The 15,856-nt window shown below is 36.4% G+C and overlaps 1 protein-coding gene across 1 annotated transcript in view; it reads left to right on the top strand.

Moving 5' to 3' along the window:
- ABCB1 (ATP binding cassette subfamily B member 1) overlaps window positions 1-15,856 on the top strand; it is a 101,549-nt gene that overhangs the window by 8,895 nt on the left and 76,798 nt on the right. Inside the window, exon 4 of the mRNA XM_064380428.1 lies at window positions 2,538-2,706. Coding sequence (XP_064236498.1) covers window positions 2,538-2,706 — 169 coding nt within the window. The remainder of the gene's footprint in view (window positions 1-2,537; window positions 2,707-15,856) is intronic.

A 15,856-nucleotide genomic window follows, 5' to 3' on the forward strand; every position in this document is an offset into this window, starting at 1 on the left:
AAGTTTGGCTCCTGTTCCTGCCTCTCTCTGCATTCGGTGGACATTTAAAAATTCTATTTGATCTCTCAGCAGCACTTAGACTGTCTCTTGTATGTTTTTTGTTTGCTTCTATTATGTCACGGTTTGCTGATTTTCCTCCAGCTCTTTGGCTTTTTCTTGTGTCACCCTTGCCTGTGAAGTTATACTTCTTCAACCCCTTATCACAGGGGTCAGAGATGATGTGGACATCCCTATAGTTCCACACAGCCATTTTCAAATTATTTTTGATTCTCATGCAAAACTCCTTTGTCATTTGAGTTTTACCCTGCATAATTATACTATCTTCTATCTATTTTCAGTGGTATCCTTGAATTACCCACCCCCAACCCAGTTCCTTAAGGACTTTGGCATTTGATTGCTTCTACTTAATTCACCGTATGTTCCTGTTACTCTTCTGAATATTTTGATGAACTTATAAATAAGGCTCAACATTCTTTGACTTCTTCAGTTCCAACAACCCTGCCCCATAAATTACATTAGTACTTTAGTAAATTACAAGTGTGGACAGGACCTTGGGCTTGTTTTGTTTGGGTGGACTTTCTTGTACAAAGGTATAAACACACACACACACATACACACACATGTGTATCAGTCTTTAACCATAACCTGTGATTCCTTCCAGCTCTACTCTGCCTCTTTATCATCCCTCTTTTGACATTGTGTATTCATTTCCCATTGCTGCTGTAGGAAAACAGCACTCACTTAGTGGCTTAGAACAACACAAGTTTATTATCTTACTGTTCTGGAGTTGAATGTATTACTGGACTAAAGTCAAGGTATCAGCAGGATTGCATTTCTTCTGGAGGCTCTAGAGGAGAATCAGTTTCCTTCCGTTTTTCAGCTTCTAAAGGACACTTGCATTTCTAGACTGACAGGCCCTTCCTTGCATCACTCTTGCATCCTCTTCAATCATCATATCTCTTACTGACTCCAGGCCCCCTCCTCCCTCTTATAAGCACCCAGTGATTACATTTGCCCTCCTGGATAATCCAGGATAATCCCCCATCTGGAGATGTTTTAAATCCTCAAAGTCCCTTTTATCATTTAAGGAAATACATTCACAGGTTCCTGGGATTAAGATTTGGACAGTTGTCGGGGAGCATTATTCTGTCTACTACACCTGGTCAAGACGTTATTCTCTCAGCTGCTCTCTCTTCTAGTATCCCTCCTTCCTTTCTGCTCTTCTAAAAATGTACCCATAGCAGCCACATCATACCACATTAGTTCCTGCCCTAAAACCATTACATGCTTTCCTTTCTGCTTATACAGGAAGTTCAGTGTAAAACCCAGACTCCTTCCTGTCACTACAAAATGCCCTACATATCTGATCTCTGTCATTTCTCAGTTTACTGCAGACAGTATTCTCCCTTACTCTGCTGACATTCACTACTGCTAATAACCATTCTTTATTCTCCACTTAGCAGTTCAGTACCAAATCCCCCACTTACTGCTGTGAGATTAGCGTAAGCTAACTTTAGGATTGGTTTCTGTCCCTTTGTGAAGTATATGTAAGTTCTAAAATATTGCTTTCTGTGGCTATGTCTTTTTTTGCTGCCTGATCTTTGTTTTAGTTTATATTTCCTGCCTAGGCCTATGAATTTTTACCCAGTTTCCTCCCTGCATTACAAACCTGTTGCCCACAGCTATATCCACATGATAACCTCCTACCCTGGGGTTTATCCTTAGACACCCACAGCTGGCTTTATCCTGTTTCTGTTTCCTTTCCTTTGGTTTTCTTTCAACCCTTAGCTAGTTCCTTGAATTATAGAGCAGTATTAATTGCTTCCCAACTGGGCCCTTAGCCCAATCCTCTTAACTATATCCTGTAACTTTTTGGGTTCAGAGAAGCTTTCTTTCCTTCCTGTGACTTGCCTACATTAAAAGAGATTTATGCAGATCTCCATTAGTCATTCATTATTGCCATATTCTGTCTTCTCAGGAAAAATGTTCCCTGAGAAGCATGCATCAGACTCATTCCTTTCTTTTTTCTGCTCATTATTGAGGCCTAGTTATCTTCAAATCATTTTACATTTATGTTAATTCCATTGTGTGGCAGGTCTTCAACCCAAACCACTTTATTAAAGCAACACAGTGTTTCCTCCATGGTATTCTCAGAAGGACCTTTGACGTTCAGGTTTTTTGCCCATGAGATGATAAGTGGTTTCTATTCTTAGAAACTAGAGCAACAGATACTCTATTATGGTACCATTAAATACTTTTACTGTTTCCTAGAATGTCCCATCCTTCTATTAGACTTCATATAAACAGACAAAGTCCAGGATGAAGAATTAGGCCAGAACTCAATGGAAGAATCAAATGTCCATTTCTAATTAGACTATTGTAATAATTTAGCAGAGGTGAGAGGGTACCTTGGACTAGGGTGGTATCAGTAGTAGTCTGAAAAATGATTGGATTTTGGATATATTTTGAAAGGAAAGCAAATCATCCATGAAACTATACTAATTGTTCCTCTGCTATTCCTTTTTCTCTGTTTTTAGTTTCGCTATTCAAATTGGCTTGACAAGTTGTATATGGTGGTGGGAACTTTGTCTGCCATCATCCATGGGGCTTCACTTCCCCTCATGATGCTGGTGTTTGGAGAAATGACAGACACCTTTGCAAATGCAGGAAAGTTGGAAGATCTGTACTTAAACATCAGTAATACAGGTAAGTATTATTTGTGTACCAATTTTATTGGAAACTTGAAGCAAAAACAATCACTTAGAGTGATGTTTGTGGATTCTTTACTAAATACATATTAGTGTCTGTAGTCCTGTAGGAGGCAGATGGTCTGAGCTGTAGTTCGTTTTTGTGATGAGCTGGAAAATATATTCACAGGCATTAGAACACACAATGGAAGTGCCAGCAGAGATACGTAGAAAGAGAGAGAAGACTATAAAGTCAGAAATACTTTGGAAAGCTTCAAGAAGAAATATAGGAACTTAATTAGAACCTTGAATCATAAGTAGGAATCATTTGTGAGATTTCCTGACAGATAGAATATGGGTGTCAGAGGAAAAGCCCAGGTTGATTCTAAAATTTTTAGCCTTAGAAACTGGAAGGATGCAGTTACTATCAACAGAAATGAGAAATGAAGAAGAAGAGTGGGTTTGAGCAACAAATACCAGAAACTTAATTGTGGACATCATTATATGTTGGGCTCTCTGGAAGCAGATGCAGGATGAAGTGGGGCAAAATTTGTGTGTGTGTGTGTGTGTGTGTGTGTGTGTGTGTGCACATGTGTGGGTATTTTAGGATAGGATAAGTAATAGCTTGTAGCCTGTTTTGCATGTTAATGGTAATGATCTAAAAGAAAGGAGAAAATGATGTTTGAACAAGAGAGAGAAGAAATTTGCTAGGGTGATGTCCTTGAGAAAGAATGGAATCCAATGCTGAGGAGGAAAACAATAACAGGTTGGAAAAGTGAATGTGAATGTCATTACCCAGTGGTGGGTATATGAGGAGGTGAGAATCTGTGGAAGTTTTCTTCTATTAACTTTAGTTTTCTCAGTGAAGTAGGAAGCAAGACAATTGGCTGATAGAGACAGATAAAAGAGATGTAACACAGCTTTCTAGGAGAGTGGGATATATGATATATGAATGAGAATGAGAATGAGATCAGCAGGCATCCATTTATATTATGCATACAGAAGTATAGCATGATTAGCATAACCCTCTCACACCGTTAGAGCAATGTCTGTGTCTAGACTTCATTAAAAAATCGGCAAGATCTGAATGGACAGAGATGTACCATTAGGTCTGCTGAGCCACCAGAGATAGATGATTATTTCTGTAGTCACAGAAATAGACTGCAGAGTACAGAAATAATCTGAGTGTAACATATATATTCTCTCTCCCCCTCCCCACCTCTCTCTCTCTCTCTCTCTCTTTCTCAACTGGGGAGCAATTGATGGATATCTTTGAGTTTCCTAGGTCACTTCTGGTCAAGTATAGATTGATTTAAACTAAGCCTCTCAAAGACTTACAATCCACTTTGCACTCAGGTGATCAAATGTTGAAACTACCTATTTGAGAATGTACTTGAAAATATAGTGATACTACTTAGCTTACAAAGACCTTTCAGCTTTTAAACTTTAAAGTTTCTGATGAATGCGATGAATCATTTCCCCAGAAACATGCACATATATATTCATACCAATCTGGGGTATATATGGATCTTTTGATATTTGTCACTGGGTCCTATGAACCACTTCATGATCCTAAAAAGTACGTTGTTTACCCTAGGGTCGAACTACTTCAATTCTGTGCATGAGTTGAGCCAAAAAACTTATGTATGATTGAGCTATCTAAAATTATTATGCATTTATTGGCCGGGCCCAGTGGCTCACGCCTGTAATCCCAACACTTTGGGAGGCCCAGGTGGGCGGATCACGAAGTCAAGAGATCAAGACCATCCTGGCCAACATAGTGAAACCCTGTTTCTACTAAAAATACAAAAATTAGCTGGGCATGGTGGCATGCGCCTGTAGTCCCAGCTACTCAGGAGGCTGAGGCAGGAGAATTGCTTGAACCCGGGAGGCAGAGGTTGTAGTGAGCCAAGATTGTGCCACTGCACTCCAGCCTGGTGCCTGGCGACAGAGCAAGACTCTGTCTCAAAAAAAAAAAAAATTCTTATGCGTTTATTATATCCTTTCATGCATTCACAGGGACCTGCAAAAAGATGTTGTACCACCTTTGAACTTTCTTTTACACCATTCACCAAAGGAAGTCCTCAATGCTTTCTGAATTCATTGGTTCCTATACATGCTATATTGGGCAATATTCTGTGGAGTCAACTCTCTTACTGCTTCATAGTGGAAGAATCAAATATTTCATCTCTCTCTGGTGGCTCAGCAGACCTGATGGGTACATCTCTGTCCATCTTCCATGCCTTTCCAAAGGCAGCATGCTATCTTTACCGTGATTTTCACTTTAGGACACTTAGTACACACTATCACTGACCTACTCAGACTGCCAGTTATCCTCAAGGCTGGCTGGAAAGGGGGCAATAGCATCAAAGGTATTGATGCTATTCCCAATGATGAGGACAAACATGCTCTATGATGCCTATGAAGGGAGAACCAGCCTGCTAAATTCTTGGGGCCCCAGATACTGTCAGATCATTGTTTTTGCCCTTCCCTAGGCAGAACCTCATTATCTCTCCATGGGGGTGGACTAGCTACCAGAGCCTCCTTATTGGAGAAGTAGTCCTTGCTTAAGGAAACTTGGATTTGCCAAGGCTCTTGCAAGCCTGGGGGTTTTTACGCTAAATGTAGGATCTAATTAGACAGCTCTAAAAACTTCTTGAGTCTGCAGATCTTTTACTGTTGCTGCAATAGAACCCTCATAAACTTTCTTGTCCCAGATGCTTTCCCTTAATTAACAGACATAAGCCTTTGTTCTGCCGTTTTACTGTGGACCGGATTTCCTGACAGCCACTCCCATCTATCTCTGGCTTAATTTTAGAATGTGTGCAACCTTTGCCTTAAAATCTCTGATGACTGGAGCCTAGGGAACGATCTGGTTCTGTCATATCACTTTTTTTGTAAACAAAGCTTAAGCACTAATGAATTTCTGTAGTATTCTGTGAATTCTCATCTTCCTTATAACACTGGCCACTATCTGGAAATGATCGTAGATAAAGGTGATTGTGGTTTTAAATATATTGTGGGGAAGGTGGCAGGTAGGACATGTGTAAAATGACATCCAGGCAGTTGAAGAAATGACACTCAATCTTGGCATAAAGAATAGGACTAGAACCTGGCTGTGGCCATGTGTGCCTATAGTCCCAGCTACTGGAGAGGCTGAGGTGGGAGGATCACTTTAGGTCAGGAGTTCAAGGCTAGCCTGGGCAAGATAGTGAGACGTTGTCTCTAATAAAACTCTAAAGATTAAAAAACAGTGAAATTTAAGGAGGAGTGGAACAAGATAGCTGAACAAAGACCTTCAGAAATCATCACCCCCACATCACTACAGGAACACCAGATTGAACAATTATTCACAAAACAAAGCACCTTCGTAAGAACCAAAATCCAGGTGAGTGACCACACTACCTGCTTTTAACGTCATGTTAAGTAAAGAGGCACTGAAGAGGGTAGGAAAGAGTCTTCAGTTTCCTGTGCCACTCTGCCCCTCCCCTGCCAGCAGCACATACTGAAGAATGAATCACAGTTTCTTAATAGCAGAATTGATCAAGCAGAAGAAAGAATTAGTGAACTTGAAGACAGGCTATTTGAAATATACACACTCAGAGGAGACAAAAGAAAAAAGAATAAAAAATAATGAAGTATACCCACAGGATCTACAAAATAACCTTAAAAGGGGAAATCCAAGAGTTATTGGCCTGAAAGAGGAGGTGGACAGAGAGGTTAGGATAGAAAGTTTATTTAAAGGGATAGTAACAGAAAACTTCCCAAACCTAAAGAAAGATATCAGTATTCAAGTCCAAGAAGGTTGTAGAACACCAAGCAGGTTTAATTTAAATAAGATTACCTCAAGACATTTAATAATCAAACTCCCAAAAGTCCAGGACAAAGAAAGGATCCTAAAAGGAACAAGAGAAAAGGAACAAATAACATACAAAGGAGTTCCAGCATGTCTAGCAGCAGACTTCTCAGTGAAAACCTTCCAGGTCTGAAGAGTGTCATGACATAAAGTGCTGAAAGAAAAACACCTTTTATCCTAAAATAGTATATCCAGTGAAAATATCCTTCAAACCTGAAGGAGAAATAAAGACTTTCCCAGATGAACAAAAACTGAGGGATTTACTCAACACCAGACCTGTCTTGACAAGAAATGCTAAAAGGAGTTCTTTAATCTGAAAGAAAAGGATGTTAATGAGCAGTAAGAGATCATCTGAATGTACAAAACTCACTGGTAATAGTAAGTACCCCGAAAAACACAGAATATCACAACACTGTAATTGTGGTGTGTAAACTACTCATATCTTGAGTAGAAAGATGAAAAAATAAACCTATCAAAACTAATAATTACAGTACCCATTCAATAAATAGATACAACAAAAAGTAAAAAAGCAGGGAGATGAAGTTAAAGTGTAGAGTTTTTATTAGTTTTCCCTTTGCTTGTTTGTTTATGTAATCAGCATTAAGTTGCCATCAGTTTAAAAAATGGGTTATAAGATATCATTTGCACACCTTATAGTAACCTCAAATAAAATAACATACAGCAGATACATAAAAAATTAAAAGCAAGACATTAAAACATACCACCAGAGAAAACCACCTTCACTGAAAGGAAGACAGGAAGGAAGGAAAGAAGGAAGAGAAGACACCAAACAACCAGAAAACAACAAACAAAATTGCAGGAGTAAGTCTTTACTATCAGTAATAACATTGAATGTAAATGGACTAAACTCTCCAATCAAAAGACCTAGAGTGGCTGAATGGATAAAAAAATAAGACCCAATGATCTATTGCCTACAAGAAACATACTTCACCATTAAGAAGCACACTGCAATCCATAAAAGTTCTTGTAGTTATTATTTTTGATAGGTTCAGCTTTTAGTTTTTCTATTCCAGATATGAATAGTTTACACACCACAATTACAGTGTTATAATTTCTGTGTTTTTCTAGGTACTTATTATTACAAGTCAGTTTCCACTCCTTATCTGGAGTTTCTACTCCAGGTGTGAGTAGTTCACATAGCACAATTATAGTGTTATAATATTCTGTGTTTTTTCTGGATACTTACTCATGAGTTTACACATAGACTAAAAAGAGATGGAAAAAGATATTCCATACCAATGAAAACAAACAAAAAAAGCAATAACTGTACTTATACAAAAAGATTTCAGGACAAAAACTACAAAAAGAGACAAAGAAGGTCATTATGTAATGATAAAAAGGTCAATTCAGTAAGAGGATGCAATAAATATGCATCCAAAACTGGATCACCCAATATACAAAGCAAATATTATTCGAGCTAAAGAGAGAGATAGATCCTAATTCAATAATATTTGGAATCTTCAACACCCCACTTTCAGCATTTAACAGACCTTTCGAACAGAAAATTAACAAAGAAGCATTGGCCTAACCTGCACAATAGACCAAATGGACCTTATAGATACTTACAGAACATTTTATCTGAGCTGTAGAATAAACATTCTTTTCCTCAGCACATGGATCATTCTCAAGGACCGACCATTTGTTAGATCACAAAATATGTCTTAAAAATTCAAAAAAATATTGAAATAATATCAAGCATCTTATCTGAGCACAATAGAATAAAACTAGAAATTAGTAACAAGAGAAATTTTGGAAACCATATAGACACATGGAAATTAAACAATCTGTTCCTGAATGACCATGAATAAATTAAAAAGAAAATTGAAAAATTTCTTGAACCAAATGAAAATGGAAACACACCATGCCAAAATATATGGGATTCAGTGAAAACAGTACTAAGAGGAAAGTTTATAGCAATAAATGCCTACATCTAAAAAGTAGAAAAGTTTCAAATAAACAACCTGCTGATTCATTTTAAAAGACTACAAAAGCAAGAGTACACCAAAGCTAAAATTAGTAGAAGAAAGAGAATAATAGAGATCTGAGCAGAAGTAAGTGAAATTGAAATAAAGAAATCAACACAAGAGATCAGTGAAATGAGAAGTTGTTTTTTTTAAATGATAAACAAAATCGACAGACCTTTAGCCTGACTAGGAAAAGAAAGAGAAGACTCAAATAATAAAATCAGAGATGAAAAAGAAGATATTATTATTGATAACACAGAAATTCAAAAGATCATTAGTGGCTACTATGAACAACTATATGCCAATAAATTGGAAAAGCTAGAGAAAATGGGTAAATTCCTAGACATATACAACCTACCAAGTTTGAACCATGAAGAAATCAGAAACCCGAACAGATCAATAATGAGTAGTGAAATTGAAGCTGTAATTAAAAAATCTCCCATCAAAGAAAAGCCCAGGACCTAATAAAGCTATTAGGTCTGAATTTTACAAAACATTTAAAGAAAAACTAACACCAATACTACTCAAACTATTATGAAAAATAGAGGAGGAGGGAATACTTCCAAACTCATCTTATGAGGTTAGTCTTTCCCTAATATCAAAACCAGACAAAGACACACAAGAAAAGAACAAAATTATAGACCAACATCCCTGATTAACACTGATGCAAAAATCCTCTACAAAATGCTAGCAAATCTAATTCAACAACACATTAAAATATTATTAATCAAGACCAAATGGGATTTATCCCAGGGATGCAAGGATTGTTCAATATATGCAAACTAATCAATGTGATACATCATATCAACAGAATGAAGGATATAAAATATATGGTAATTTCAATTGATGATGAAAATGCCTTTGATAAAATTCAACAACCCTTCATGATAAAAACTTTTTAAAAAACTGGGTATAGAAGGAACATACGTAAACAAAATAAAAGCCACATGCAACAGACCCATAGCTAGTATCACACTAAATGATGAGAAACTGAAAGCCTTTCCTTCAAGATCTGGAACAAGACAAGGATGCTCACTTTTACCGGTTATTCAACATAGTACTGAAAGTCCTAGTGAGAGCAATCAGACAAGAGAAAGAAAGAAGAAAGGCATCCAAATTGGAAAGGAAGAAGTTAAATTATCCCTGTTGGCAGATGATACACTCTCATATTTGGAAAAACCTGAAGATTCTACCAAAAACGTATTAGAAGTGATAAACAAATTCAGTTAAATTGCAAGATACCAAATCAACATCCAACAATCAGTAGCATTTCTACATGGCAACAGTGAACAATCTGAAAAAGTAATCAAGAAAGTAAACCCATTTACTATTGATACAAACAAAATAAATACCTAGGAAGAAATTTTACTAAAGAAATGAGAGATCTGTACAATGAAAACTATAAAACATTGATGTAAAAAATTGAAGAGGACACAAAAAATGGAAACATACTCCATGCTCATGGATTGGAAGAATGGATGTTTTTAAAATGCCCAAACTACCAAAGCAATCTACTGACTCAATGCAATTGCTATCAAAATACCAGTGACATTCTTCACAGAAATAAAAAAAAGAATCCTAAAATTTACATGAAACCACAAAAGACCCAGAATAGTGAAAGCTATCCTGAGCAAAAAGAACACAACTGGAGAAATCACATTACCTGACTTCAAATTATACTGCAGAACTAGTAACCAAAACACCATGGTACTGGCATAAAAAGAGACACGTAGATCAATGAAACAGAATAGAGAATGCAGACATAAATCCATGCATCTACAGTGAACTCATTTTCGACCAAGTTTCTGAGAATATATGTTGGGGAAAAGATCGTCTCTTCAAAAAATGGTGCTGGGGAAACTGGATGTCCATACGCAGAAGAATGAAACTAGATCCCTTTCTCTCACCATATACAAATCAAAATGGATTAAAGACTTAAATCTATGACCTGAAACTATGAAACTCCTAAAAGAAGACATTGGAGAAACTCTCTAGGGCCACTGGATTAGGCAAAGATTTCTCGAGTAATACCCCTACAAGCACAGGGAACCAAAACAAAAAGGACAAATGGGATCACATCAGTTAAAAACCATCTGGACTGCAGAGGAAACAATCAGCAAAGTGAAAAGACAACCTGCAGAATGGGAGAAAGTAACTCCATCTGACAACAGATGAGGAACTCAAAACAACTCAATAGGAAAAAAATCCAATTAACAAATGGGCAAAATATCTGAATAGGCATTTCTCAAAAGAAGCTATACAAATGGCAAATGGGTATATGAAAATATGCTCAACATCATTGATCAGAGAAATGCAAATCAAAACTACAATGAGATATCATTTGACCCCAGATAAAATGGCTTTTATCCAAAAGATAGGCAATGACAAATGCTGGTGAGGATGTGGAGAAAAGAAAACCCTTGTATACTGTTCAGAATGTAAATTAGTACAGCCATGATGGAGAACAATATGAGGGTTCCTCAAAAACTGGAAAATTAAACTGCGATATGATCCAGCTATCCCTCTGCTTGGAATACACTCAAAAGAAAGGAAATCATTATATTGAATCTGTACTCCGATGTTTATTGCATCACTATTCACAATAGCCAAGATTTGGGAGCAACCTAAGTGCCCATCAGCAAGTGAATGAATGAAGAAATTGTGAGACATAATACATAATGGAGTACTATTCAGCCATTAAAAAATGAGATCCTGTCATTTGCAACAACAAAAATGGAACTGGAGGAGATAATGTTAAGTGAAATAAGCCAGGCACAGAAAGACAAACTTCACATTTCTCACTTATTTGTGGGAGCTAAAAAATTAAAATAATTGAACTTATGGAGATAGAGAGTAGAATGACATTTACCAAAGGCTGGGAAGTATAGTGGGGTGGCAGAGGTAGAAGTGGAGATGGTTAATAGATACAAAAATATATAGTTAGATAGAATGAATATCATCTAGTATTTGATCACGCAACAGGGTGACTACATTAAAAAATAATTTATTGCACATTTAAAAATAACTAAAAGAGTATAACTGGATTGTTTGTAATACAAAGAAAGAATAAATTTTTGAGATGATGGATACCCCCATTTACCCTAATATGATTATTATCCATTGTATGCCTATGTCAAAATATCTTATGTACCCTGTAACTATATACATCTGCTATGTACCCCTAAAATTAAATAAAAATTAAAATGAAACACATTTTAAAAATAAAATTAAAAAGAACAGGACTACCAACTTGGCTTTATTTAAATTGAATGGATGTTAAATCCCCTGGGATAGAATATGGAGAAAAGTAGAAGGATTGGAAGTCCCAAGCCTTGAGGAAGAACTCAACTGTTAGCAACAACTAAAGCCAATCCTTGTTGAACGTTTACTATGTGCTGGGTAGTGTTCTTAGAGCTTTACATGCAGTAACTTTCAATTCTTAAATGCACATGAAATCAATACCATTATATTGATATATTATATATAAAAGATAATTATATGTAAGTATATCTTTTTATATATATACTTATATACACACACTATATATATGTGTGTGTAAAGTATATATAAAATACACATATATATAGTGTGTGTGTGTATAAGTATATGTGTACTTTACACATATATAATTTGTATATATGTGTATATAAGTATATATTATATATAATATATACACACACTATATATGTGTGTGTATAAGTATATATTATATGTAATTATATATATGTACATATATATAAAAGCATATTTTGCAGATGAGGAAACTGGGGCACAGAGAAGTGAATTTAAGTACATTTAGATTGCCTTAGGTCATGTGGTTAATAAGTAACAGAGTTAAGATTTAAATTTACACAAACTGGCACTGATTCCGTGCAAGGAATGAATTAGAAAAGCACCCAAAAAAGAAGAGACTAAGGCTAACATACTGATCCAGAAATGAAAGGATCTGAGGGATATCTGCCATGTCTCATGGTGCTTAGTGCCCAAAGATACTCTTTAAATAAACTCTTGATTACTCATTGTCTTTAATGATTCAGTTTATGGTGTATCTATATTGATGGCTTTTCACTTGCTTCTTAACTATATTATGGTTGGTTCTGTTTATTTCCTTACCTGATTGTAGGCAGAGTAATGGAGAAAATAAGGTGCTGAAATTCTAGTAATCCTAATAAGATAAAAAGGGAAAAAGTGGAAATAACTTAGTTTTATATTTATTATTTCTATTCTCACTGCTCTAAAACTTATGAGGAACATGAAAACTGTGAAATGCCAGTTATCCAACTAGTATCTACATTTTGATGCTTAAACTGTGACTGTATGAGTCATGTGCAGATCTTGTACCTGTGTTTCAAGACTTTGGTGCTATAAGCAAATGGAACTTTGCCCTCTGTATCCTCAAGGCCAGCATCATAGATGTGCTCCAAACTAGAATGTTAGCTAATATTGAAATTCTAAATAGTCCATAAAAATTTCATGATGGATTTGTTTTCTCTAACTTACTTAAGCCTTTCCTCTGTTTTTATCCATTTCACTGGAGAAAAATTAGGGCTTTTTTTTGGGAAATTGAACACCAAATAATAATACGATATTTCAAGTATATTTTAGTTTTTGGCAGTTTATTTTTTGTTTGGATTAAAACTTATAGAATGACTTTTTTCTATATTACTATACCATAATAATATTTGGTATAGTAATATTTTTGGCTAATCATTTTGAAGCCAAAAAGTAGAATTAGTTACAATGTAATCTCTATAATATATTAGAAAAACAACAACAACAACAAAAAGATCAATATACAGATAGTACCTAACCCATTCAAGGTGCTGAAGAATTTGGATGAAGAAATGAAAGACTGAATAATAGAATTTTGTAGGTGAAAATGGGCTTAGACGTTATCTAGCCTGAACTCATAATTTTATAGACATACAGTGGAAACATGCCCAGGAAGCTGAAGTAACGTGGTCATAATGGAATCGCTTGCTGGTTGACAAAGTTGAATTCCTGGGCCAGGAATCCTACTTTTTAGTTTGGTATCTTTTCCATGGTACAAGTGGTTTTCACACTCTGCCTAAATTGGAAGCAAATGCCAGCACGTGGTCTTTTAAATCTCTGGGATGCTTCCCTGTAAGTTTGATTTTTAGTGTGTCAGGCAGGTCAGGCAAGAGGCACAGCTCTTCAGGTCAGAGGTGTATAAACAGCTCACTTAAGGAGTCTGTAGCTCCTGGAATCATCTCTGTCACTTGCTGTAAGTTCAACCACACTGAGTCACAGGCCCCAGCCTGGGCAAATGCCATAGGGATTTATCATTTAGGCAAAAGATAAAATTCTCCTTCCCTGTTGTTGATGGAGCTTTCTGCATGAGAAGAGTGTTTTATTTGTGTATTATAGCTTCTTAAATGGGTAGAAAGGCTAAATGAAAAGAAGGAAGTTTGTAGGAAAATCTGTGCTAAATAGGTCAGCAGTGTTACTCTGTCACCTGAAGTTTGAGGCCTGAAAGTGAGAGGATTTCCTGCTTGAACAGACATCCAATGATACTAGAGAAAGTGGTACTCATTCTGGGTTGTATCCTCAGTGTCTGGAACAGTGCCTAGCATGAAGTCTCTGTGGAAGATGGTTTGAAAACCACCTTTTCAATATAATCTCAGTTTACCAATTAGGGAATTATCAATGCATCTTCAAAGGATAAGACCATACCAATGTATCCATGTTACGCATTTTCTATTCATACTGTTCTTAAGTTTTCAGTTATTAAAGTTACTAAATCAACTGAAGTATTTGGATCAGATAAAAAATCCTTTAAAGTCTTGCTTGGGTTTAGAAAAGGCTTTTCTTACGAGGTAGAATGGTCTAATGTCTCTGTAATCTTACAATATGTGAGACACTGAATAGGAAAAAGGTTGGATGGAATATTTTGATAAATGGTCTGGCATGTTTAGTAGCTCTGTGAAACCACTTGTAGATTTTTGCGATAGGCTAAGTTATAGCAGATACAATGGGTTGGGCTCTGGATATATAAAGATAAACAAGATATAGTTCAGTTTTCTATGACCTCACACCAATGAAAGTGGGAAGAAGAGATAGATATAAATAGTCATAGTTCTATTTTTGTATTGACTTAGTAAGTTGAATCATGTGTCAATTACAAGATGTTCTGTAATTGTAATTACAACTGCAGAAGTTGTAATTCTGTTACAAGTTGTAATTCTGTTACAAGTAGGAGTTCTGTTACAAGATGAATCACTCTGGTAGGGCATGATGATATAATACTTTAGTTTATTCGTGGAGGAAGAGTATTTCCCAGGAGAAAAATTTTGGTAAAGGGCATTCCAGCTAAAGACAGCAGAATGGATAAAGCTTTGAAGGAGGCAAATAGAATAGTTAGGGAAGAGTAAACCCTTCGGTGTGCTTACAGCCATGGCTACACAGAAGTGGGGAATGCTGGTGAAGATAGGGATGAGGGAGTGAAGTGAGTTGAGGCTAGAAAGGGATGTAGCAAATATAACTATTATTCCAGAACTCAGCTGTGCAAAAATCATAACTTTTATTTTGTATAACATAATTTCCATTTTGAGTCCCTCTCAGAAACCCAATCTCAGTTATTTTGGGGTAGCCCTCACCTTTCCCTGGAGTGTGTCTTGGAGGCCACGTAGTTTCAGATGAGTGATAAGGCCAAGTGTTGTTTAGCATCACCTACACAGGCATTCCGTCAAGCTCCCTTGTCCTCCTCTCTTAGAAACTTTGATGTCATTCTGTTTCTTCAGTATCTGTCTAGGTCCAAGGAGACTCTTGGAAGCTGTTCTAAAGCCATCCCTTCAGCTCACTACACATTTCCTTTTCTAAGGTCTTGCTCTAGGGTCTGCTTTGGTAGCAAGAGGCAGGGCATCTTTTTCCTGGACACTCTAGTGCCTATGCAGTTATCAATTCTCAACTACTTATTTTCTTCTCAGCATGTGGAAAATATTTTTTCAGTCTAAAAGGGTGGAGCTTAATCTCGTGAAATTTAAACAAAATATTCCGTCATGCTCAGCTTCTTTCTTCTCCAACCCTCAAAGGCATAGTCTTTGGGAACATAAAAGCCGAGAAGAAACCTACACAATATATTTTTTTAATGCAGCAGCAGCCCTCTCTGAAGACAGTGACTGCATAATGCTCTAGCTACTGAAATGAGGAGATAGGTGTGGGTATAAAGAAAATATCTGGTCAATCATTGTTGATACTTCAAACATATTTTCTTTCATGTGCATATTGTGGCAAGATTACAAAGGAACTAACGTGATGTATCATGGATCTTGATCTTTATCCTTTATTCAGTGGACTGTCATTGATGG

Source organism: Aotus nancymaae, unplaced genomic scaffold (genome assembly GCF_030222135.1).
Source record: "Aotus nancymaae isolate 86718 unplaced genomic scaffold, 86718_ANA_hifiasm-v0.15.2.pri h1tg000025l, whole genome shotgun sequence".
NCBI classification, from domain to species: Eukaryota; Metazoa; Chordata; class Mammalia; order Primates; family Aotidae; genus Aotus; species Aotus nancymaae.